This window comes from Cyprinus carpio, chromosome A17 (genome assembly GCF_018340385.1).
Source record: "Cyprinus carpio isolate SPL01 chromosome A17, ASM1834038v1, whole genome shotgun sequence".
NCBI classification, from domain to species: Eukaryota; Metazoa; Chordata; class Actinopteri; order Cypriniformes; family Cyprinidae; genus Cyprinus; species Cyprinus carpio.
Genome location: NC_056588.1, coordinates 9,200,452 through 9,227,007, shown reverse-complemented (window position 1 = coordinate 9,227,007; position 26,556 = coordinate 9,200,452). Strand labels below are relative to the sequence as shown.

Sequence of the window (26,556 nt, the reverse complement as noted above, 5' to 3'; positions counted from 1 at the left end):
AACCATAGAGTGAGCCTATTCTAAACATTTTCTGTAACTCTTTGAATGAGAAAATCATTTGCATGTGTTTATATCTTCAGAAGGAGTTGTTGGATAGTCTCTTATAGCTATTAATACAGCACTTCACAGAAAGCTGATAGCTGAATTTACTCAACAGACATTGCACATCACTCTGGCACTTAAATAAGTTTGAATAACATAAATGCAGTGAAAATATTTGTATTTGACTGTTAACAAATATAAAGTGCGCAAGATGCAACAGCTACACTGCAACGTTCATAATTATACATCTAATATAACCAAATTAGATTTATTTCAAACATTTTATTAAACATCACAACAGACATGAATCAATATGAATCAATTTAGTGTGTTTAAATGACAATTTATATTAATTACATGTGAAATAAAATGTTCTTATATAAATAAGCATGGATGTATTATATACAGTACACAAGTATATTACAAGAACGTATGGTAACTTATATTAATTATATTTATTTACATTATCATACCTTAAGCTTCTCTAATAAGAGCGATTCACGTGTCTATGTATAATCATGTTGCAGGTTGTTCCAAATGAAAGCATTTTTCAAATGGCATGAACTTCAACACAAACAGATGTTTGACTATAGAAAAGTCTGGTTCACATAGAACGATTAGATTAGACAGAAAAAGACAGAGTTTACAATATGACAGATAGATAAACCAACTAACAGATATGTAAAAAAAAAAAAAAAATCAACCATAATTTGATGATATGAACACTATCTTATTGTACATAGTATGAATAAGCATTATGTTATATGTGTATAAATTCTATGAAAATACTGTTACTGTAACGGCTCGGCCAGGCTCCATCACTACCCAATCACAGCGATCCCTCTCACCTGAGTACTGAGCACTTGCACCTGTCACTCATCAGCACCTCATCAACAGGGCTGAATAAGAGCACACACCTCAGTCACCCAGATTGTCCGATCTCGTTCACACGTAGAGGACTCTCTGACTTTGCTACTACTTCTATTGATATACTCACCTGCATTACTTACCTCCTGTGTTCCTCCTAGTATCTCCTCATCTTCCAGTGTCTCCAGTTCCTCCTCGTGCCATACAGTTGAGGTGTGTGCTCGTCCTGTGCTCTTCCCTACTCCTGGAAAGGATAAAACTCTGATTCACCCTTTCTGCATATCCTTTGATCTGTTCTACGAACTTTATTCTCTCCACATCATCCCCAGATTCCTAACCCTTACTCTCTGTGACCCAAATAAAGATCCTTGATTATATTAACCTGTTGTGTCAGACCTCTTCCATAAGAGAAGATCGGACCTATACCGAGGGCACAGATGAATACCCACGATCCATTCCAGGAACTCATCGACTCATTATGACGAGTGCTCCTCAATCCCTCACCGGCACCACCGCCATCACCACCCATCACTTCCTCCATCTCAACCAGCGCATTTTCGCCTACCATCATCGCTAGTCCCATGGCCAGACCGGCGCCCTACTCTGGTTTGGCGGAGGAATGCAACGGATTCCTCTTGCAGTGTAAACTCACATTTGAATTGCAACTGCACTTATATCCTACAGACTCATCCAAGACAGCCTTTATTATCTCTCTGCTAACAGGACCTGCGTTGCAGTGGGCGGAAACGATCTGGGCTCAGGCCAGCCCTGTCATTCAGAGTCTACAGAACTTCCTTCTGCATTTTCACGAGGTGTTTGGAAGGATGGACGGAGACACCTCAGTGGGTGATCAACTCTACCATCTGCAACAGGGTACCATGTCAATCACCAAAGACTCGCTGAGGTTCAGAACTCTCGCAGCAGCTAGTGGATGGGATGAGAGATCGTTGTTGACGACCTACAGACATGGGCTTGAGCCCCAGCTTCGGTTACAGCTCGCTGCGTATGATGACTCATATGGATTGAAGAAATTAATTCAGCTACCTATCTGTTGTTCGAACCGCATGCAGTCCTGTTTAGCAGCAACACCAGTCTCCGGCGCAACCTCCTACCTCTGCCTACCAGAGCCCAGTTACCCTCCAGAACCAGCACCAGAACCCATGATTGTGGATAGACAATGGTTATCCTCATCTGAGCGCCAGAGAAGGCTGACCCAGGGACTCTATTTGTATTGTGGAGCTCAGGGACATATGATCTTGGCATGCCTCCTTCGCCCTCCACACCCTGTAGTGAGTGTGATTCAGCCTGATATCATTAAGATGGAACCACTCACTACCTGTGTAATGTTTACTGCCTCTGATGTTTCTGTTTCAGTATCAGCCCTCATCGACTCCGGGTCAGCAGGAAACTTCATCTCCCAGAACCTCTGCCGCCAGCTCAAGTTACAAACCACAGAAACGGTCTACCAGGCCCAGTCAATAACTGGTAAACCACTATGTCATCAACATCACTCTTCGCCTTGGTCAACTTCATACTGAAGACATCCATCTTCTGGTTCTGGACAGTTCTACAGCTGACATCATCCTAGGGCGCCCGTGGCTGGTAAAGCACAATCCCATTCTGTCCTGGAGGATGGGAGAAGTCCTGAAGTGGGGCAAGAATTGCTTCCCAGACTGCTTCCCCATGACTCCTTCTCCATCCAAAAAACTCACGGAGGTCCTTCCAGTGAATTCCACCTCTATCGAGAGAAATCAAGCAAGCCTCCCGCCTACCACCACATCATCCATGGGACTGCGCCATAGAGCTCATTCCAGGTTTGTCAGTGCCCTGTGGGAAAATCTATCCACTGTCACTTTCGGAAAAGAAGGCCATGAAACAGTACATCAAGGAAGCGCTGGGTCAAGGTTACATCCGTCCATCCTATTCCCCTGCTGCATCAAGTTTGTTCTTCGTGGCCAAGAAGGATGGAGGCTTGAGGCCCTGCATAGATTACTGAGCCCTTAACAACATTACCATAAAGTTCCGGTATCCTCTTCCCCTTGTCCCAAATGCCCTGGAACATCTCCAGGGTGCCACCATCTTCTCCAAGTTGGACCTCCGCAGCACCTACAACCTCATCCAGATATGGGAGGGGGATGAATGGAAGACTGCCTTTGTGACCCCTACTGGCCACTATGAGTATCTGGTCATGCCCTATGGACTTGCTAACACCCCCTCCATATTCCAGGATTTTATGCATGAGGTGCTCCAGGAGTTTCTTCATTGATTCATCTTTGTCTACATAGATGACATCCTCATTTACTCCCCGAGCCAGGTCGAACAATGCCAGCACATTGCGGAGGCCCTACAATGCCTGAGAGAGCACCACCTATTCCTCAAGGCCGAGAAGTGTTCTTTCCACCAACCCACTGTACAATTTCTGGGGTACAACATAGACCGTACCGGAATCCAGATGGATGAGGGGAAGGTGGAAGCTATAACCTCCCGACCAGAACCTACCACAATCAGGGAGCTCCAACGATTTCTCAGATTTGACAACTCTTACCGTCGCTTCATACAAGACTACAGCCATATTACCAGCCCACTCACAAGCCTGCTACGAGGGAAACCACGGTCTCTGTCCTGGACACCCGAAACCTTAGAGGCTTTCTCCTCCCTCAAAAAGGCCTTCACTAGCGCCCCACTCCTCGTCCATCCCGATTCTGACCTCCCATTCATCATTGAATTCGACGCCTTCACTACCGGAGTGGGGGCAGTATTGTCCCAGCAGCAGGGGAACCCAGCCAGACTCCATCCATGCGCCTTCTTCTCTAAGAAACTCAGCCCAGCGGAAAGTAACTACCACATAGGCAACAGAGAACTACTGGCCATCAAGCTTGCCTTGGAGGAGTGGAGGCATTGGCTGAAGGGGGCAGCCCATCCATTTACCGTACTGACAGACCATAAGAACCTCCAGTATCTTCGTGATGCCAAGCGTCTTAATCCCCAGCAAGCACAATGGGCGCTATTCTTTACCAGGTTCCACTTTACCATTGTAAGGCCCAGGCACTCGGTCCAAGGAAGGTATCCGGTGCTGGCTGAAGGTTTCTTGCGCGTTCGTTTTTTCAGCGCGTAGAGTTATTCAATTTAAATCCAATTCTAATCTGACTCCATTTTAATATTTCATCTGACTCCATTTTAATAATTCATCTGACTCCATTTTAGTATGACCTCGAATTTAGGTTGAAAGGCAAATTGGTTAATTGTCTGTCTCTAATAATTATTATTATTATTCTGACATTGGATTATTCTAGTTAACTCTTTACTTTATATTTACTTGTTCATTAGGAATCTATGTCGCTCAGGGTGCCCCACGACGGCCGTTCTTCTACGTGTGCCCCACGATCACAAACTCGCCAGTCTAAACAGTAGTCAGAGGTTATGACTAATACTATTTAATAGGTTACCCATACTTACCATATTTTGAAATAGTATTTTCGTTTAGTCCCCCTCAGTTACCCATGTACAACTTAGTTAAAGCTCACCACAATAATCAGCGGTTATGCTAGCACTATCTGTCTAGCCCCCCCGACAGTCATATAACTACGTACAACTTAATTAAAGCTGAGACAATAATCAGAGGTTATGCTAGTACTCTTTGTCTAGCCCCAATAGTTAAGATTAACTACGTACAACTTAAATAAAGCTCAAACAATAATCAGCGGTTATGCTAGCACTACCTGTCTAGCCCCCCGACAGTTATATAACTGCGTACAACTTAATTAAAGCTGAGACAATAACCAGCGGTTATGACCAGTGCTCTGACTAGCCCCCCATAGTTACTGCAACTGAGTACAACTTAACTAAAGTCAAGCGGTTAGCCAGAAATCTAAAACCTCACCTGATGTGCCCCATGCTCCATCTAGCCTGAGTTTTAGTATGCACTTAACCCTGGACGCAGGTTTGCGGAAACATAGCCTTCACTTAATCTACTTGAGGAAACAATTTCAGAGTAACTCAGAGTAAATCAAATGTAACAATTTATTATCAGTCAGGTAAGTATTATGCCAATTACATAGCCAATTCAGAGATATCAAATCAATACAGAACACATCAAATTCTCAAAGGTGAATCTAAGAGTAAAAGATGCATACCTGACTTTTAGAAAAATACATAAGTATGAAGTGTGTGGACACACTTCATGCTAAGGGCTCATTCTGGCTACAGAAGGCCCTGATCCTTTTGCTGCAATCGTTTAAATACCTCAGACCAAGACAAACATCCCCCGAGATGGAGACAGTAACTAACAATAGGAATTTGCATTAACTCAGGTCCCAAGCCTGGGTGGTTTTACAACTCAATGGGAACAGGAGGTAATTTACATGGAGGACCCTGGGAAGGGGCACTCCCATCACAGTAGGCAAAATATCTCTTAACTCTTAGGATCTGTATTATCTTTTAATCTACTTTTGTAAGATTGAGACCATTGTACCAGTTGCACTGAGACATTTCAAATGATACCAGACATGACTGTTAGTTCACTTGCATTGACATTTTCATGTAATCATTTTGAGCAGATTGAGTAGAAGAAAGCATGGGTGAAGGGATTTAAAATGAAACAAATGGCCAGAAGGGAAGGAGGTCTCCTGCACCTCCACTCTGTGGGGTGTCTCGAAGATGCCCATGTATGTTTGTATTGTCTGTTTCTCAGGAGATCAAAGTATCTCAGGTTCTTTAATCCTTACAGTCCCCCCGTTTGACCCCCAATGGGTCACATTCAGATGAATCCAATGGGGTCACTGTTAGATGATTGTTTATCTTCGAGATGTTATCTCAAAATTGTCTTTGTGATGTTAGCAGCTGTAGAAACCTTCTGAGGGCTGTATTTATCAGCAGAACACTCAGTCTCAGCAGGTGTGTGTCGCTTGAGTTTGGCAGGTGGATGAATGTCTCCGGTTGTTTCTACCTGTGGTTGAGCTCAGCATGTGAGCACAGTTCAGTGGGTCAGTCTGAGCCTTTACGACTTGTTCAGTTTATGTGTCATTCCTTTACGGAGAAAAACCTCTGCTCCTTGTGGCACCTTCTCTAGGACGATAGTCTGACCCATCTTCGTGAATCCTCTCACCTCCAGTGGTGCGGTTCTCTGGCCAGACTTCAATAGGTGAAAGTGTTCTCCTTGCTTACACACTGATTTGTGTGGGACACCTGAAAAGCATCTTAGTAGCCATTCAATGACTGAATTCTGATCAGCTTAATGTCATCACCCATGGAGTAAGATAGAAAAGTCATAAGTTAACATAAGAACAATAAAACAAAAAAGAAACCTGATGAATTCATGTCAGCAAGTGCAAGTGGTACATCTGATGTTAAAAGTCTTATGAGGTCAAATATGGTAGAGTGGTCCCATGTAAGCATAAATTTAAATTTTCTTGGTCTGAATGACTCAAGGAAATGCAGCAAGAGGTCAGTATAACTTAAACATTAATGTAGAGGTATGCATCAATAAACAAGCCATATGGTGACAATAAGAATAATATTCAATCACGATTATGAAAGGTATATATAATAATCACACTGTTCATTCAGGAATCTTCCAATGCAATCCACTTATGTAGATCTAAGGTTTCTATGTAGTGACTTAGAACATGATTAAAACATTTTTGCTAGAATGGAAATCCTAAATTCCTAGTAACAGGTGTGTGTGTGTGTGTGTGTGTGTGTGTGTGTGTGTGTGTGTGTGTGTGTGTGTGTGTGTGTGTGTGTGTATGTGTGTGTGTGTATGGGTATCTGACATGCAGGCTAAGTTCACAGTTGATGGTTTGGTAAAATTGTATATTTTATGATTGATTGATAGAAATGAAGTGCAGGCAATTCACATTTAATAATTTTGATAATGGTTTTTGTTTTTAGTGATGTGTTGGGAAACCAGGGGCCCTCTGGCTTGTCAACCACCCTAATAACAATCAGAAAGATTCAATATTTTAAATTGCAAAGGCTTGTCTGCCTCTGTGTTCAAAAATTTGCGCCATCGATCTGTGACAAGTCGTGCAAATGTGTGTTACAGTGTTGTTCCATGAGTTTTCAGATGGTTGCAGATAGTAGATATGTTGTATCTTTTGGAATGTAATTAATTCTATTGTCCTGTGAGTGTGAGGCTATGTGGTTCTGTCAGTGTGAAGATGGACAATAGATCTTTAGTGAAGTATCACGTTTGTAATCCAAGCCATCATTGTCTTCTGTTTGTAGTGTACAGACTGGATAGTCTAAATGAGGTGATGCAGTAGTGGCGGTGTGTGTGTTCTTTGCTCATGTCTGGGAGATGGATGGAGTCTAATCTATAGCAATCTGTGTTGCAAAAAATTTAGTTCCGGTTCTAATCCGGGAGGCCATGTGGATATTTTGTGTAGTGATGTTCTGCTGTGAGGTGTGAATGGACCCTTCAAAGTGTCTTCACATCCATCTCCCACATTTCAGGTTATGTTCTAACAATTCTGTTGTCCTGGTTTGATGTAGATGGGACCAGGCACCTTCCTGGTATCTGTTCTCCAAAGAATTGCACTGGTCAACCTGAGACAGAAACAAATACAAAGAGAACCACAGTTAATTTTTGAACTTTTCATCAGTTTCATGTTCAGGCATGTGGAATTATTTTAACTACATTCACCCTCATGTATTGTAATTTATATTCCAGATGTCACATGAAACAGAGTTCCGTTGGTCAGATCTGAATCACTGCTACTGCTTCAGTGCAGTCTGAGTGTGTAACACCTGATGCTGCTCTTGCAGTCGAGCCTTCACAGTCTGCTGTGTCATGAGCATTAGAGACCCCAGTTGTGCTGGGCACATTTTCTAGATTAATCCATGCCGTCATGAAACTCCAATGGACCAATGTCCAAGGCTTTAGTTGCATTTGCTCTCATTACAGTCAGATCTGTGGGCAGAAATGTGTTCACCTGTTTCTGTGTTGTCTCTGTGTTTGGCAATTGTTATTTTGTGGTGTTGTGCACACATTCAGATCTCTGTGGCACATAAAGACTTCTTGTATTTTGGTCTGATGTTTAGTATTTTTACACCCCCCCTTTTATCATTTTTTCAAGTAAATTTAAAAGATCAAATGGTGTTGTGTGGCTTCATTCGACTGTGGCTGTGTGTAAATACAGTCATGCTCCAAACAAAGGAAAGGAAGTTTTACAATTGTGATGTAAATTTGGTCCTGTTGCTGTAACAGGTAACCAGCCTCCTAATGTTAGTATTTTTTTAGTTTTTTTTTTAATGAGCAAGATTAGGTGCAAATTCAGAGTTTCTGAATTCTGCATTGAAATTTGGATGTTTCAATTTCCAAGTAATGTTAGCCACTCTCTCTGATCAGATTAATTTTTTTTGTTGGTGCTCCTAAGCGAAGGATGAATTGGTTCGCTATCGCTTGTGCCATACTATTGAAATGAAAACTAACCTCCTCCCTTTTTGGGCACTGGGTAGCAGACCAATGAAATTTAATTGTAAGTGTTAGCAAATCATATTTTTTCCATGTAATACCATGCTTGGCGATTATAATATAATGTACATTATAATTGATTTATAATATAATTATATTATATTAAAATAGTATATATTAAAAATAATATTATTTCTGGTCTCTGGAGAGTCTTTGGAATAATATAGTTGTCAATTTGTTCGTCTTGGAGAAGACCTTGTGATTTGGCCATGTAATCACAGTAGTACACACATGTGCAATGTATAACAACTAGTCCTTCTTAAAGCCAATGAGAGACTTCTGAAGTTGTTAACATCCAATGACTGCATGCATACTCGGAGTACATGGTCAAATCACAACTTGTCCGAAATTTTCCATCTGCAATAAGGTCTAAGTTGTCACAAATTGCATTCTCATGTCAATTCATTTGAATATGAAAAGGTGTTGAGGAGCTGGGCAAGCTCAGGGCTGATGCAATGCACAATCACTGTTTTTAGGTCTCAAAGGTTTGTTTATTTAATTTAGTCTGTTTAAAGACTATATGAAGGCCCAGTAATTTGTGTCTTTGATATAAGGTGTGATATGTTTCTTTGTGTGTTACAATTTGCCATAACACACCTCCCATTCAACAGGGAGAGAAACATGAGTCTTCTAAATGGATGTACCCTTGGACTCAGCTTTGAGCCACTCTCAGAAACAAAGCCATTTGTTTTATAAAATCATCACTTTCGATCTGTGTATCAGTTTCAGATTTTTTAATCCTATCATCTATTGTTTAAACTGCTGTCAAGAGGAGTTCTGTTTTGTAGTAGTTAGTCCTCAAGAGCTTAGGTATCATTTTGGCCTCGGTGAAGCTCTCTTTGAAGCTCTTTTATTGGTGGTGTGATTTTATCACTCTGTTTTGCCCAACTTGTTTTTCATATTTAAATGTATCAAATTAAATTTGTCTTCCTTTTATCCAATCACAAGTTTCCAATCGTTTATAATTTAGCATTTTTATTCTCTTTCCTCATTCTCATTAAAATGTTGCTCATTTGTTGCAATGAAGCAAGTAAAACAATATAGAACACAGTTTTCTGATTAAAGCTTTAGGTTCTATTTTGTGACTCTCTGTTGAGCACCAGACAATAATTTGGAGGATGGGTATTCCAATTTTAAGTTTCATCTCTTGTTGCTTAGGAAAACAACAGAGATATTTCCATTTCAGAACAAGGGATGTAATTCCTCATCTACGCTGCCGCTATCATGCTCACTGACAAGTACGTGGTTTCGTCTAATTCTCAAACACCACCGGATCCGGTCTCCGGTCTAACAATATGAGTATTCCGACTCATTCTAGAAATGTGTATATATGGGATGCGTCTGTCTTTCCCTCAATATTTCTAAAAGGCAAATAAAAATTGACTTACCACAGCAGCTGGAGAAAGAGATGGTCAAACCTCTTGTTCGGTACAAATCCATATTGCGCTGAAAGATGCAACTCGCCTGTTTGGGAGATCGATCGTCGCACGGTCACCACTTTGTGTAAGGGTCCAGGCACTCGGTCCAAGGAAGGTATCCGGTGCTGGCTGAAGGTTTCTTGCGCGTTCGGTCTTTTTTCAGCGTGTAGAGTTATTCAATTTAAATCCAATTCTAATCTGACTCCATTTTAATATTTCATGTCTGACTCCATTTTAATAATTCATCTGACTCCATTTTAGTATGACCTCGAATTTAGGTTGAAAGGCAAATTGGTTAATTGTCTGTCTCTAATTATTATTATTATTATTCTGACATTGGGATTATTCTAGTTAACTCTTTACTTTATATTTACTTGTTCATTAGGAATCTATGTCGCTCAGGGTGCCCCACGACGGCCGTTCTTCTACGTGTGCCCCACGATCACAAACTCGCCAGTCTAAACAGTAGTCAGAGGTTATGACTAATACTATTTAATAGGTTACCCATACTTACCATATTTGAAATAGTATTTTCGTTTAGTCCCCCTCAGTTACCCATGTACAACTTAGTTAAAGCTCACCACAATAATAAGCGGTTATGCTAGCACTATCTGTCTAGCCCCCCCCCCCGACAGTCATATAAACTACGTACAACTTAATTAAAGCTGAGACAATAATCAGAGGTTATGCCTAGTACTCTTTCTCTAGCCCCGATAGTTAAGATTAACTACGTACAACTTAAATAAAGCTCAAACAATAATCAGCGGTTATGCTAGCACTACTGTCTAGCCCCCCGACAGTTATATAACTGCGTACAACTTAATTAAAGCTGAGACAATAACCAGCGGTTATGACCAGTGCTCTGACTAGACCCCCATAGTTACTGCAACTGAGTACAACTTAACTAAAGTCAAGCCGGTTAGCCAGAAATCTAAAACCTCACCTGATGTGCCCCATGCTCCATCTAGCCTGAGATTTAGTATGCACTTAAACCCTGGACGCAGGTTTGCGGAAAACATAGCCTTCACTTAATCTACTTGAGGAAACAATTTCAGAGTAACTCAGAGTAAAATCAAATGTAACAATTTATTATCAGTCAGGTAAGTATTATGCCCAATTACATAGCCAATTCAGAGATATCAAATCAATACAGAACACATCAAATTCTCAAAGGTGAATCTAAGAGTAAAAAGATGCATACCTGACTTTTAGAAAAATACATAAGTATGAAGTGTGTGGACACACTTCATGCCAAGGGCTCATTCTGGCTACAGAAGGCCCTGATCCTTTTGCTGCAATCGTTTAAATACCTCAGACCAAGACAAACATCCCCCGAGATGGAGACAGTAACTAACAATAGGAATTTGCATTTACTCAGCCTGGGTGGTTTTACAACTCAATGGGAACAGGAGGTAATTTACATGGAGGACCCTGGGAATGGGGCACTCTCCATCACAGTAGGCAAAATATCTCTTAACTCTTAGGATCTGTATTATCTTTTAATCTACTTTTGTGAGATTGAGACCATTGTACCAGTACTGAGACATTTCAAATGATACATGACTAGTTCACTTGCATGACATTTCATGTAATTCATTTTGATGTTAGTTCACGGGATTGCATTGGACATTTCTCATGTAATCTGATTGAGTAGTTGTTTCTCAAGAAAAGCATGGGATTACACCATACTATCGCCCGGTCCCAAATGAAGGTGGAGGCAAATGCACCAGAAAGGGAAGGAGGTCTCCTGATCACCTCCACTGGGAATTCCCCTCCGTGCTCTCGAAGATGCCCACTAAGATCAGGTTCTTTAATCCTTACACCATCAAATTATCTCACTTTCCCCAAAAACATAAACCATTACTCATCGCCACGTATCCAAAGAAACATCAATGTTTATGAAAAGAACCTAATAACATCACCCCACCAAAGATGTTCTGCGAGACCTTCTGCCATTCCAGGATGCCAGTGGAACCAGTTCCTCTGGGCTGGGGCCCACAACACCCTCTCACTGCTATGAATTGCCACCGTATGGCAATCTCCTTCCTCTGCCAGTACCAAATGGCCCCTAGTCACGCCACTTACCATCAGGCAAACTCCTTCCTCTGCCAGTACCAAATGGCCCACACCCACGAGTGGACTTTGTCACCGACCTGCCACCCTCTGAACTCTGGATTCCTGGAGCCAAACGTCCACTGTTTCCCCTGGTCCGGGGACCTTCTGATGGCCCGGCCGTTGATTACTGGTTCCGGGAAAGCGAGAGGGTCGGGGACGCTGCACACCACCATCTCCAATGGGCAGTGCGCAGGCAGAAGACAGCCGCGGACCTTCGACAAGCTGAAACACCTACCTACCAACCAGGTCAGAAGGTATGGCTGTCAACTCTTGACATCAGGCTGCACCTGCCCTGTAGGAAGCTTAGTCGCAGATTTGTTGGCCCCTTCAGCATCTTGGAGCAAGTAAACCCGGTCACCTACAAACTCCAACTCCCCTCAAAGTACAAGATTCATCCCATGTTTCACGTTTCACTGCTAAAACCTCACCATGACCCTGTCTCTCTCCCCACAGACAGAGGAACCCCCTCTTCCCTTGATCCTAGATGAGGATCTCATACAAGGTGGATGAGATTCTGCAGTCCCGGAAAGGATATGGTCCCGAGGAACACTCATGGGTACCTAGGATCAATATATTAGACCCCGCCTTAATGTCTGAGTTCCATGCTGCCCATCCCAATCTTCCGGCACCTCAGGGCCAAGGTAGGCCACCATGACGTTGGGGTGTTCAGACCCCAGGAGCGGGCCGTGGAGGAGGGGGTACTGTAACGGATCGGCCAGGCTCCAACACCACCCAATCACAGCGATCCCTCTCACCTGAGTACTGAGCACTTGCACCTGTCACTCATCAGCACCTCATCAACCGGGCTGTATAAGAGCACACATCTCAGTCACCCAGATCCCGTTCACACGTAGAGGACTCTCTGACTTTGCTACTACTTCTATTGATATACTCACCTGCATTACTTACCTCCTGTGTTCCTCTTAGTGTCTCCTCATCATCCAGTGTCTCCAGTTCCTCCTCGTGCCATGCAGTTGAGGTGTGTGCTCGTCCTGTGCTCTTCCTTACTCCTGGAAAGGATAGACTCTAAATCACCCTCTCTGCATATCCTTTGATCTGTTCTACGAACTTTATTCTCTTCACATCATCCCCGGATTCCTAACCCTTACTCTCTGTGACCCAAATAAACATCCTTGATTATATTAACCTGTTGTGTCAGACCTCTTCCATAACAGTTACTTTTAAAACAAAGCCGAACATACACTTAACGCCCGATTATATGTCTTTTTTTTTTATTAGTACATACCCGCATCTGTTATACTTTCTGTTTTGCCATTCTTCAGATTAACAGCTGTGAATATGGGTAGAGGGTTCTGGCCCTCAGACACTGTTCTCTGCATTTCAGATAGAGTACCCATGTGTTTCTATAAAAGGAAAGTAGTATATCATGTATAAAATTTGGATACAGAGCCAAAACTGACAGGAAACTTTTTTTTTTTTTTTTTTTTACCTTCCCTTGGAAAAGGTACTCTAAAGCCAGACCCCACATGTCGATGAGAGATACAAGGAATCCTTTTTTCTCTCGCTCTTCCATCCTCTGTTTGTATTCCTGTAGCTGCTCTGAGGAAAACATACTGAGCACATTTTTAGAGAGCTCCTTCTTTACAGACTCCATAGACTTATCAATGCCACCCTTTGACCAGTTAGGGTCTCCATAAAGAGAGCCTAGAGCCCTGAAATACAAAGATTGAACAAAAACATTGTCTTTCCATTTCCTTTATTTTTCCAAATTAATTTTTTCATATGACAGTGCAGCAACCATAGAGTCAAATTGTTCATTCAGATGCAACCCATCAAATTATAAATTTTTAACTAATTGTAATTATTGTTATCTGCTTGCTGTCTGTCTGATGCATACTGTACTTTCTCAGTCTGTCTGACTGGCATACGTGTTTTTTATCAGTCATGCTTTAAAATGCATTAAGAGTCCTCATTCTCACCAAGTGGCACCTGAAACCCCTGTGATGTAGCTGACTGCATCAAGAAGCTGGATCTTCTGCAGACCCTTAAGGCTACCATATGTGCTTGTTAACGCTCTGCTCCCACCACCAGAACACACCACAGCCACCACTGGGACCTGAGGAGTCAAACATCAAACACAGATTCAAATTTTGCTCTATTTGTTATTGGGTATGTGTATTCAAAATTGTACTGTGCATATACAGTAGGAAAACATCACAATCTCTTAAATTCTTTGCTGAATATCTGGGTTATTTGTGCTTGTGTCTAAAGCACCTTGCTGGGCTCAGGTGCAGAACTGAGACTCAGAGCTTTCTGTAGAGCCTGTGACACGACTTTTTTTCTCTTCACCAGAAAATTCTTTTCTTCCACTGGGATATCAAAATCCAGACGCACATCCAGCTCTTCATCAGATTCAGAACACACAAAAAACAATTCTTATTCTGAGATTAGGATGGATTTGAAATGAAAGTTGATAAATAGTATTGTAACTTACAATGTTTCATTTTATACTTTCAAATTATAATTTACTATTAAACTACTACTGAGGATAGATGTGAATTGTTACCGATCGTCCGTTTTCAGTTGGAGATCAACATTATTCTTTGAAAAAAAAAATTAAACAAATAACACCATTTTAGATAAAATGCACACAAATATAAATACAGGATTATTTAATATATTAATTATGAGTAAAGATGGGGAGAAATTTATATTACTCAGTTAGTGTATTATGTGTTACTATATTATCAATAAACCATTTTTGGATCATCACATTCAGATTTAATCGATTAATGTATCAATAGCTCACCTCTCCCAGAGGCAAAGAGATAGTAATTTGTTGTTTGGATGGTAATGGTTTTAAAGGGATAGAAGTCAATTCAATGTCTACAGGGTCTGAAAGAGCAGCATCCACTACTACTGTCCCAACCTGGAGAAAAGCCAGACTTTCTGTTTGTTTCAGGTGCTTTATAAATCTACAAGTACTGTATACATACTGTTCCTTATGGCACAAAATATGATAAATGAGCAAGTATTATAATTTATGTGATAGATTTTACAGCAATTTTCAATAAACAAGGTGTGTCAGGAATGCCTGTTGGCATGGATGACCTACATTTTCTGGGCTGACAACAATCTCAGAGGTCAGATTGAGTTCAGTTTCCAGGTCTCGGTTGATGTAGTAACGTAATGTTTTCAGGAAGTTGGAGCTTTCCTCAGAATTTGAGATCATGAAATCCTCTTTGTATGCCCCTTTCAGTTTAAAAAATATGTTCTGCGTTGCTGGAACACAGAGAATAAGCAAAAAATACCTAAATCTAAGATTATATCACTCTTTGCAGAGTTTATTTTTATAGAATAGAGCAATTTAACAAACCAAAGAATTTCCAGTAGCTATCTAATATCTAAACATTTACATGGGAAATGTGGATGACAATGTCTATTTACCTTCAGTCTTCTTTAGAAGCTTGTCTATCTTCACATTCAGCTCACAAAAAGGACCTGCCTATTTCAAGAGAAAGCATAAAGCTTATCTGATAAAGGTTATTTTGTATTTTTGAGTGTTTAGTTTGAGTGGTATAGTGCATGTAGCATATAGTAAAACTGAAGCTTTTTAAGAAGACACCTTCTTATACTGTACATCAGAAACTCATTATTTTACATCATCTGACTATAACCCATGATACAGTTAAGAAAGCTGTAGTAAAGGTTCGTACCACCAAAACTCCATTAGAGAAACATGGGCTTGGTGTCTCAGAGCTGCAACACACAGACACACACAAAACAGACACTTAGATCAGATTTATGTGTATGGACATGCACATTTGACTGTGCAAGAGGTTCTTGCTTGCAAATGCTCACTAAAACCGCTAAAGGCAGTCTCACTCACCTCTTAGTGATCTCAAACTCTACCCACAGTTCATCCTTGGTCTGAGAAAGAAAGTACTAGTAGTCATAAATCAAATATCAAGTGCTTTGTGTCCATTTTATGTTGTAATGTATGTTTAGATATCTCCATATAGCACTGACCTTATCATTTATTATAAAGCATTTGGTCTCCTTTTTCCCAGGTGTGAGGTTATTGATGTCAAATAGGATAGTGGCACAATGGTCGTCCCTCATTAATGGATCCTCATCATAGATCAAGATCTCTAGAATGTTCTGTGTAAAGAGAACAGAAGTAAGGAGTGAAAGTGTAGCATTACATTTTTTGGTTCTAATCAGGGATCTAATGACACAAAAACGCAAGTAATTAAATATTTTAGCTCATATTGCACATCTTACTGGAGAGATAAATAAGAGAGTTTGGAAATAGCATATAACATAATAAAACATTCTAATATCAGACAAATAATTTAGTGGTTTACCTTGATGTTGCTGTGCACCCTGAAGGTGAAAGTTTCATTCCATTCAGGGTTGTCGCTATTTGAGATAGTCTTGGTGCGATTTGTTAGGGCCGATGCCGTGGGTAAGTTTAGGATGACATAGCAGTCAGATGAAGACACTAAAGAGAAATTGAGGTGGGGTTGGAAAAGTTAGTGAGCTGGCTGAGAGAATTAAACATTGATCTATTTGTATGCATGTACACTCAGAGAGATCACTGTTGTATTAGTTGTCAAACTGTATAGCTGAAGGCTTTTGAAAGCCCCGAAACGCCTTTAAAAATCTGTTAAATAGGCAAAGGATTATACTTATCTACTGACACAGACTTTGAGATTAGAAATATTATTGAACCCTGCTACATAGTGCATTATAGACATGTGTACCTAGCAGAGTTTATCAAAACTGCCATCAGGTTTCGCCATTTCGACAGGTTTCGACTACATTCAACATGCTTTAAACTTTAAACTTCTGTTAAAAAGAAAATTAAAATTTGTAAATGAATAAATTTGGCTGCTGTTGAGAGGACAAATTATCTCACAGTAGTCATAGGTCTGATGGATCTTCGCATATAAGATTTTGACTGACAAATTCCAGTATGGCTTGACTTCTTTCTGTTGAAAGCAAACAACCAGAAACAGAAAATTAAGTAGCTGAAAAATAATGTAATTTGATTGCAAAAGTGTATGTACAACATATGATCTATGATCACAAGATCTACACTGTTTACTGACACAGACAATTAAAACAAAGTTAAAAATTACAACTATAGAACTTCTGTTTGTTACAAATAGTGTCTCTTTACAAATATCTCAATTACAATCATTTAAAGAAATCCAAAGAGGAAATATTAGCTAACCTTCAGCATTGTTGAATGCTTGTGCAGAGATCTGGATACATCTGCCTGTGAAACTCAAATGAGAGTGCACACGGATGCCAAAGGAGGTGCATGCACAGCTTGAAAAGCTAGTTTTCCAGAATACTTTCAATAACTATAGCAAAGTTACTTATTGGTCGTCTTTGAAAGTCACAAGTCAACCCTTTTCATCCACAATGCCAGTTTTTATAGCACATAAATATTAAGACATGCCAGAACATGCCAGAATACTATCACAGTGAACTGATATAAATCCAAGAACAGGAGAGAATACATTCACTCTGAAGGGGAACTGGACATAAAATTCCTCTTCATTGACAGTATTTTTTATTGTTTCTACAAAAACATTGTAAAGCTGTCATCTCTCTCATAATGATTCACCCAGTTTCATTTCTAAACTTATGTAAGTTTTCACATTACAAAGTTTTGTCACCTCTATTCTTTAATTTCCAAAATGATGTCTGATGTTCTGCTTATATTAAGTTGCATTATTTCAGGTGGATACTCACCAAGATCAATGAATGCAAGGTTGCTCCAGAGAGTGGCAATGGCTGCTAACCTATTCAGCAAAAACCTATTTCACAAGGTCATGGCTGCTAACCTATTCAGCAAAAACCTTTTATGACTCATTAAAATTTACATCCCATTTCTTTGTGATTCTGTAACGTGCAAATGTAAATATAAATAAAAAATTAGAATGATCCATTACACCTATTATTTTGTTATTTTTTTGCATTTGATAGGAAGAATAACAGCTTTTCTTTTTCTTATCTCATAAAAAGACTATTACTTACCTATAAATTACATAACAGTGTCAACATGTTATCACTGCTAGTATTGTCACTGTTTCCAAAAACAAGTATGTTGCCAGAGGGCAGGGCAACTACACCTTATTTGAATTCATTGCACAGCACAAAAGAAGTGCTATTTCAGTCAACCAATTACTGACTCCGCCAGTTGTGCAGTGAATAATTCCTGTCTTTCTTTTAGGACAGTATCTAATAGTTCAGTTTGTCTCCACCTGCATTTTTAACATATGACCACATACTCACCCTCCACTCACCCGTCAGAGAAACACACACTGGACAGACCGGTAAGTTTTCCAAAACATTCCAAAATACTTTATTAATGGAACTGAATGAAATCACAGGCAGCAGAGCAGAGGATATAATTGAGATGGGAGATGAGCGGTGAATAACCAATCACACACACACACACACACACACACACACACACACACACACACACACACTCACAGAGAGAGAGAGAGAGAGACAGGCAGACAGACAGACAGACAGACACACACACAGACATTTAAGTATACTTGACTTATACTTAGAAAAAATTCTCAATATTTATTTGAGCTATAGCTATTTGTTCTCCGGGAATCCATGTTTTCATTTTTATGCGGTAGAGGACGCTATTACACATCTTCAGTACAGAAACAAGCCAAGAAGAACCCGAAACAACAGACGATTCCACAATCCACATGTAATATAACACGATCAGACATAAAACAGCATCAAAACTGTGTAACACTATGGAATAAAACGTTGACCCATGAAGAGGTAATTACTGTGAAGCATTGGGGTGCTGATCGACTCCATCTACGTTTTAATTATCATTCTGAATCCAATTCATAATCTTTTTTCAGCTTTTTGTTCAAAATGTTTATTTATTTTTTTATGAAACTTGCCCACATTCAAGTGTTTACAAAAAAGAATGCATGTCACTAGAATAAAATGTTTTTGGTTACAAGCAGATACCCTGTTCTTTCTTTTGATGTTTGATGTTGATGTTCAGAAAGCCTATTCATATAACAAAATATATACAAATTAATTCCTAAATAGGGACTTAAGTTCACTTAAAGAAAACTTATGAGTATACTTGTAGTATAAAACTACTAAACTAGTAGTTTACTGAGACTATACTTCAAAGTGTACTAAAATGCTACAAGTATTTAATTAGTAAACTATCAGTATACCTATAAGGTCACTTTTAGTATAGTTGCAATACAAACTAAAACATATATGTAAACTAGTTGTGTACTCAAAGTTTGCTACTGTTATACTTAAAGTATACTTAAAAGTAAACTTTTATATACTAGAAAGTGGGCTAATTTATTGAAATAGTACACCTACTAGCATACTACTTGTACACTGATACTTGTATACTTACTACATAATGTATACTTATTAATATACTGTTAGGGGTAAACACTTTCCTGTTGTCTTGTAGGAAGATCAACAGGAGACTGGAATGAGGAGAGGAGTAGGAGACTGGAAACAGGGACAAGGAGAGGATCAAGGAGGTAAGTGTTCTTCAGGTGAGTAACAATCCAAACAGATGCAGTCTAAGCCATAGACAAGGCCAGACAAGGACTGTATGTGGTGCTGGCTTTTATGGAGAGTTGAGGATGGTGTGGTGATTGTGAAGTGTGTGCAGATGAAAGCCAAGGGGGATTGTGGGAGATTTAGATGATCCTGACATCGCCCTTCTCAAATACTTAATATCACCACTAAGATGTCTGATGCAAAAAGACAACAATTAGCATAAAGTCAAATTTGATAATTAAATATCATGTCTCCTCTAACACTGGGAAATCTGTTTGTTTTTGGGTAGTTGACATTAAAAGTCAAGCATTGTCATGTGGTGTGTGTGATACTGCTGGACTTCAAAACTATAGCCTATTAAACCTTTTTTCCCCTGATTCTTTTATAATTATTATACATGCTGCCTTTGTGATTCCATATAAGCTGAGAGATACAAGGAATATTTGTTCTTTTAAAATACCTATTTGTCACATTGTGAGGCCAAGTCAATAAGGTAAAAGGTTTAAAAGATTAAAACAATTATTTAACAATAACACATACATCTTTTTTCTACTGCTATGTCAGATATATGATTCTGTTAATTTGCTGTCGATCTTCACATCTACCAATATGTAGAGCACGTTTTCATCTACAAATGCCTCATTGCACCTGACGTCACTAATCTGAAGCCACACAGTTAAAGCACAACTTCCACCCACAAACACACAGTCTTGTTTGACTACATTACAGAGGGCACGCTTGCTTTGTATTTTCTATGTTCCAACCTCCACAAAACCCAGTCCACGTCATTATATTTAAATATAAGCATGATTTGGCGATTTATGAGCATTTAACTAGTGAGAATTCATAAATTGTTCTCACAGGTTGGTTATTATATTTTATTATATTACTGAGGACATTTGGCTCTCACAAGTAGTCTATAAACCTGTACATATACTGTAACCTGACAATTCATTTACACAATTTATTATTCACAACAGGCTATTTATTAACAAAACATTGGTTTGATGTTACCATTCACATTTATGTTGTTTCATGATTTCTTTTGTGTTTTATAATGGTTTTACTGTTTAAATTTAGCTTTAAAATGTCTATAATAGACAGTTTAATGGCAGGCTCCGATTTTGCAATTATTATTATTATATTATTAATTTTTATTATTATTATTATTATTATTATTATTATTATTATTATTATTATTATTATTATTTGCTAATTGTAATTGCCAGCTACCGAATCTCTGGGACAACATGTGGAATTTCTAGCCAAAACTGTAAGGTATGCTCTTATACATGAATTAACTTGAACTTAAACTGATTAACTTACTGTAACAAATAATTACCGGAGTAAATAAAAAATAACAATAGCCTCGTCATTATCATGCGATGTCGTTATGCTATCAGGAGATGGCGTCATTCGCTTAACTGTAGGGGACTGAGCAAAATATCGACACAAATGCCGTGGAAACAGTGGCAATTGTGATCAAGGTCTATTTCCGTTCTCCACATTTTTGTAAACCAGTGCTAATCCTTCGTGTTCTCTTCCCTGGCTACTTTTTATTATATATACCGATTTATCCAGTGGCTCAATTACTGCTGAAATATGTCTAGACCTATTAGATTACCGACGGTGTGTGTTCCCAGCTTTTGTTCACGTTCTCCTCTAAAATAAATCTTAGGAAACACCTGAGATTTCATTGTATGTGCAGTAAAAGTGTCCTAACCAATTTGTATTGACCGCATGTATTTGAATCACTCTAGCACTGTCCCATTCATTCACATACAGATCCCCTCGTCCCAAAGTGCCACCCACACCTGCAAATCGTCCGTGCATTATATTCCACAGCGTGTCGCTTAATTTACCCTCAAACTCATAGCGGTGCTGTAGTTTGAGGTCTTTAGGATGCTCCTATAAGTAGTGCTTTGTCGATGAAATCCTAAAACCAAGCTAAAGCTGGAAAGTGAAGGGGGAAGGGAGATCTTTATCCTAAAAAGCCAAAATGCTGCATGACATTTTATAACTGCAGATTGTCCCACTGAGAGCATAACATTTCTGCATTTGTCGGGAAATGAATTAAATCTATTATTTTTAGTTAACATAAAATGCATTTATTGGTGCAAATATCTCAGTTGATTTTCTTTTTGTAAAGAGAAAAGAAAATCATTAAATGTTCAGGAAAATGTTTACAGTTTCTTTGTTTAGATGATTACTTGTGTTTTTCTTTCAAATTATGTTTCCCTTAGATGGCATAGCTTTTGTGTGCCTTTTGAATTCTTTAAAAACTTTAAATGACTGTACTTTTTATTTTACAATTTAATTTTATAAGACCATGTTTGTCTTTGTTAAAGCTTTTGTTGCACATAAAAGAAAACTAAAAACACAAATTCCTCATCTCTTTGCAGCCCAGCTCATTTAATTGAAATTGGAGTGATTGAGATTTTGTCTCAAAGATGAGTGCCATGGCTACAAACACCCCTCCTGCTCCACCTGTAATGGCTCTGAAACACCACATTAGACCCTCACAAAATGTGCTCTGATGAGAAACCTCAGCCTGTGTGCTTAACACACACACACACACACACACACACGCACGCACAAAGAGAGAGAGAGACTCTAGGTCAGACTGACACATTTATATGAAGCTGAGTTTTTGCTGGTATTATATGGTCTATTATGATTTGAAGATGGTTGCTAGCACTGTTTTATTTGAACAGGAGAGCAGAGGCTGAGAGATGGTATTGATTTGTTAAATCTGAATGAGAGGCTTTAGGTAACAGGATGGAATAGAAAGAGAGGAAGCATTGCTAACGTACCCTCCAGAACAAATATCTGAAAATCACTTCCGTTGGAAAACAGCAAGGTCTGTGTCTAATCCTTGCGAATATACAAACCTCTTGCAATTTTTAAGACATTGCATGTAAAACAGTGAGAACAATGAATATATGACCTGCCTGAAAGTACCAGACTTCAAATCATTTTTGGTTTATTGATTGTCTATAAATACACACTTTATAGACATGCACAATCAGCTATAGCATATTTGATTAAATATGTCATTTTTTTAGCATATATAGTATTCAACTGAGATGAGGAAAATATGCTGTATCATATAATTTATATAAATATTATTTGATAAAACATTCTCTAGTAATTTCCACATAAATTGTGTATATACACAGACTACAATAAGTAAAGTCTGTAAAAACAGGTCCCAGTGTTCTGTTAATATGAAAGAATTTTCCGTATTGATTTTCTCAGGCTTTTACCCATATTTTGAATTACAGAATGGATTTGTTGTGTTTTAGGGTTAAAGGAAATGTCACATGTCATGGACGGAAATTTTCAGTAACTTTTGCATTTTTCTACTGATTTTTTTTTGTTTGTTTAACTCTACATAGATAGATAGATAGATAGATAGATAGATAGATAGATCTTAGAAATTCATTTCAAAATGCTACTTTACTGATTAAAAGGACTTTTTACTTTACCCAATTTAAAGAGACCCCTTAAAAACACAAAAATGCACTCAACCAGTAAACACAAACACCTCTACTGAATTCATACCTTTAAATTCTCCTATGCATTGTCTTTAAAAAAAAATAAAAAATAAAAAAAAATAAAAGGCTCATAAATCATAATGCTGTTTTTGAATAATCATGACCTGTAAGCGTTATTATGCTATGGATTCATTGGACATTACGTTGTGCCTCTTGGTATTGAGTTTAAGTGCAGACCTTGTTTGCTTTTAGGTGTTATGTGAAGGTTCAAACTCCTGAACCTTATTACTTTGACTAGACAGAAGCAGCTGCCTCTTTCATTCCCCAAACACAAGCAACAATCAACCTTTGTGTGAGAGTATGAACCTTTCTGAATATCATTTCAGAGCAGCCCCTCTCTGGTAGTAGCATGGTATGTTTTGAAACGGTTCCCAGGTTTTGGCTCTACTTGTACTCCATGTACATTTTGACACATTGTAGATGGCAGAAAGAGGTACAAGGAACATTAGCAGAATAAAGGTGCTAGCGATACAGAAGAGAGCCTGCTTAGCTCTACTAATGAGCTATTAAGAGCAAGATAGGACTCAAGTCTCTCCCCCTCGGCCTCTTTTACAGCCAAAACACACTTTGTCTGGTAATGGGTGTATTAGCAGAATAAGAATGCACTGGTGTTAGTTGGGGGTGGTGAGTGGGATCTGTGTGTGATGAATGTTTTACCCTATTAATAAAATAATTCAATTTTTTTTTAAAACATGGGGATTCCTTTTACTGTATTAGGAATGAGTAACCCCTAGGTTTGGTTCATTTATTTTTATATTAGCTAATTTTATTTAATGGTGGCAAAGACACTGACCAGTTAGTTTTGTAAACCGATCAATAATTAGTAATTAGAGAAGCATATCGATACAATACTGGTTTAACAGTCAATATTTGAGATTTTTTATTTACTAAAATTGATATTTAGTTGTGCATGCTCATTTTTAATGATTAATTAAAGCAAATCTTTAAAACACTAATAATTTGATAACGCTGTTAAATGTCACTTTTTTATACTGTAGTTCACTTACAATATTTATATCTGTCTTTTATTTCTGTCTCTGTCTATGTGTGTTTCCGCCCATCTCGTCTTTGTCCCTCTTCTCTTTTGACGCCGAAGTGTTTTTTGTTTTCTCTAAATAAATGAGGTGGGTGAGTTTTGCCATTCTGACACTGTGTGCTTTACTTGCCCTCACATGGGAGGCTTTACCAGCAGTGACACAGTAGAGACAAACAGAAAGGAAGAGGAAACAGCACTCATTTTGTTCTTGATTCTTCTCAGCTACTTCATTATGGCATGTCTGAATAACCTTCACAAAGAAATGTGTGGGGAAAAAATGTATGAAAGCCCAAAAAATGCTGTATTGAAAATATTAGGATTTCACAATGTTATGACTTCTTTTGTTAATGACAAGAATGATTAAACTGAAGGTCAGGATGTTCATTTCCAACACAAATCACTAAATTGTTGGGTCTTGTGAGGCTTTAGATGCTGTCAATGCAGTTTGATTTCAGATAATGTGTCCCTGATACCACTCACATCATGATTATAATGAAAATCCAGTGAAATTTGTCTTTATACGGAAGTATTTACAATATTTATAAGTATCAAAAGGTTGATGAGTAATTTGCATGACTGCAGGGTCAAACATTTCCTAACATGTCAGGTTCAGTGGACCATGTACTTGCTCCAGGTTCGAGTCCGGTCCCATTCTCCTTCCACCCCTACACTCTACTTTCTTATAAAAAGAAAAGAAAAATCCCCAAAATAAACTAAAGCAAAAGCTTTTTCCTACATTTGTAGAACTTGGATTGGTAGTTAACCTGGTGAACCCACCATCTTAAACGAGAATTGAATTTCCATGGTGGTCTAAGCTAGCTGGTTTGATGCCCATCTAGTTATTGGACCAGCATAAGCATTTTATTCATATCGATCAGCCATGTTGGAAACAGGTTGATCGAGTGGTTCTTGCTGGTTAAGCGAGTTCACACACCTGTACTATCAACAAAAAAAAAAATGTTTTGAAAATATATACCTTTAGCTTTCAGTGGGGCAGTACCCTCAAAGGTACACACCGTTGTGCCTTATCTACCCCTAAAGTATACTTGTACCTTAATGGTTGATATTAGAAACATGAGGGTTTAGATTAGTATCATAAGGATTGATATTAGTAACTTGAATGTATGTATTAGTACCTTATAAATTAAGGGTTCATGTTAGTACCTTAACAGTTGATTTTCAGATCTTAAGGATTCATATTTGGTATCTTAAGAGTTAGTATTCTAACTTAAGAGTAAATACATGCATTACTACCCTAAGATTTGATGTAAGTAAGTTAAGAGAACATTAGTACCTTAAAGCTTGATATTATAGGCACATATGAGTGCCTTAAGGGTACTAATATTTACACTTAAGTTACTAATATGTAATTTAAGGTAACTTAAGGTTACATTTTAGTTCCTTAAGGATTGATATTTATAAATTAAAAGTACATATTCATTCCTTAAAGTTTGATATTCATAACTTAAGGGTACATATTAGTTATATTAGTAACTTAAAGGGGTTATATGATGCGATTTCAAATTTTTCTTTCTCTTTGGAGTGTTACAAGCTCTTGGTGAATAAAGAAGATCTGTAAAGTTGCAAAGACTAAAGTTTCAAATCCAAAGATATATTCTTTATAAAAGTTGAGATTTGTCCACGCACCCCTGAAACGACTCGTTCTAACACGCCCCCACATATCTACGTCACTATGTGGGAAGATTTGCATAACGTCGCCCAGATGTTCACTCAAAGAAAGAAGGCGTACCTTTTATTCTCATTGTAGTATTGTTGTTGCCGCCACCACCATGTCGTATAGACGCTGTGTGTTTCACTGTGAAAGCGAAACTACTTTGTTTGGCCTTCCAAAGGAGGACGATATCCGCTTCGTCATGCCTGGAGCTGATCCGTGCTGGTCGCTGAGGAAATACATCAACTTCGCACTGTGGATTGGAGAATCGGCTTTCACCGTGGACGAAGCGGCGTCCAGCCCGGGGTCATCACATCTGGTTGCTGCAAGATCAAGGTACGCTCCTTCATAGAATCCGCCTCAAGCCACCCGCCTCTGCTCACTCAAGGCCGTGGTGTGTGATGCTGTTTCATTGAGAAAGCGAAACTACTTTGGCCTTCCAAAAGAAGACTTGACTAGAAATCATTTTTATATCACGTTTATAATGGTTTTTATGTTTATGTCTCGTCGCTCCGGCCGGACAGGGCATCTCAATATGTTAAGAGGCTTAACATTTCCGTCACAAGCTTGAGGAATTCGGCCAATCACAACGCACTGGATAGCTGGCCAATCACAGCACACGTCGCTTTTCAGAGAGATGAGCCTTGTAAAAATCTATGCATTTCAAAAGGCGGGGCATAGAGGAGAAACAATAATGTACAATATGTGGAAAATAATGTGTTTTTTTAACCTTAAACCGCATAAACACATTTCATTACACCAAATACACAAAATAATGTTATTTTTAGCAGCAATATATGACCCCTTTAAGAGAGCATATTATT

The 26,556-nt window shown here is 38.8% G+C and overlaps 1 protein-coding gene across 2 annotated transcripts in view; it reads right to left on the bottom strand.

Annotated features, from left to right (window-relative positions):
• LOC109074435 (cytosolic phospholipase A2 delta-like) overlaps positions 1 to 17,354 on the bottom strand; it is a 26,181-nt gene extending 8,827 nt beyond the window's left edge. Inside the window, exons 1-14 of one of the 2 annotated variants that reach the window (XM_042773926.1) lie at positions 17,117 to 17,354; positions 16,799 to 16,871; positions 16,245 to 16,381; positions 15,907 to 16,038; positions 15,767 to 15,807; positions 15,594 to 15,636; positions 15,325 to 15,382; positions 14,993 to 15,159; positions 14,687 to 14,806; positions 14,444 to 14,478; positions 14,152 to 14,290; positions 13,857 to 13,993; positions 13,367 to 13,589; positions 13,163 to 13,280 (exon numbers count right to left, since the gene is read on the bottom strand). In XM_042773926.1, the coding sequence (XP_042629860.1) occupies positions 13,163 to 13,280; positions 13,367 to 13,589; positions 13,857 to 13,993; positions 14,152 to 14,290; positions 14,444 to 14,478; positions 14,687 to 14,806; positions 14,993 to 15,159; positions 15,325 to 15,382; positions 15,594 to 15,636; positions 15,767 to 15,807; positions 15,907 to 16,038; positions 16,245 to 16,381; positions 16,799 to 16,871; positions 17,117 to 17,125 (1,432 nt within the window). In that variant the 5' untranslated portion in view covers positions 17,126 to 17,354. The remainder of the gene's footprint in view (positions 1 to 13,162; positions 13,281 to 13,366; positions 13,590 to 13,856; positions 13,994 to 14,151; positions 14,291 to 14,443; positions 14,479 to 14,686; positions 14,807 to 14,992; positions 15,160 to 15,324; positions 15,383 to 15,593; positions 15,637 to 15,766; positions 15,808 to 15,906; positions 16,039 to 16,244; positions 16,382 to 16,798; positions 16,872 to 17,116) is intronic. The other variant, XM_042773927.1, reaches the window with a different exon arrangement.
• Between the last annotated feature and the right edge of the window lie 9,202 nt (positions 17,355 to 26,556).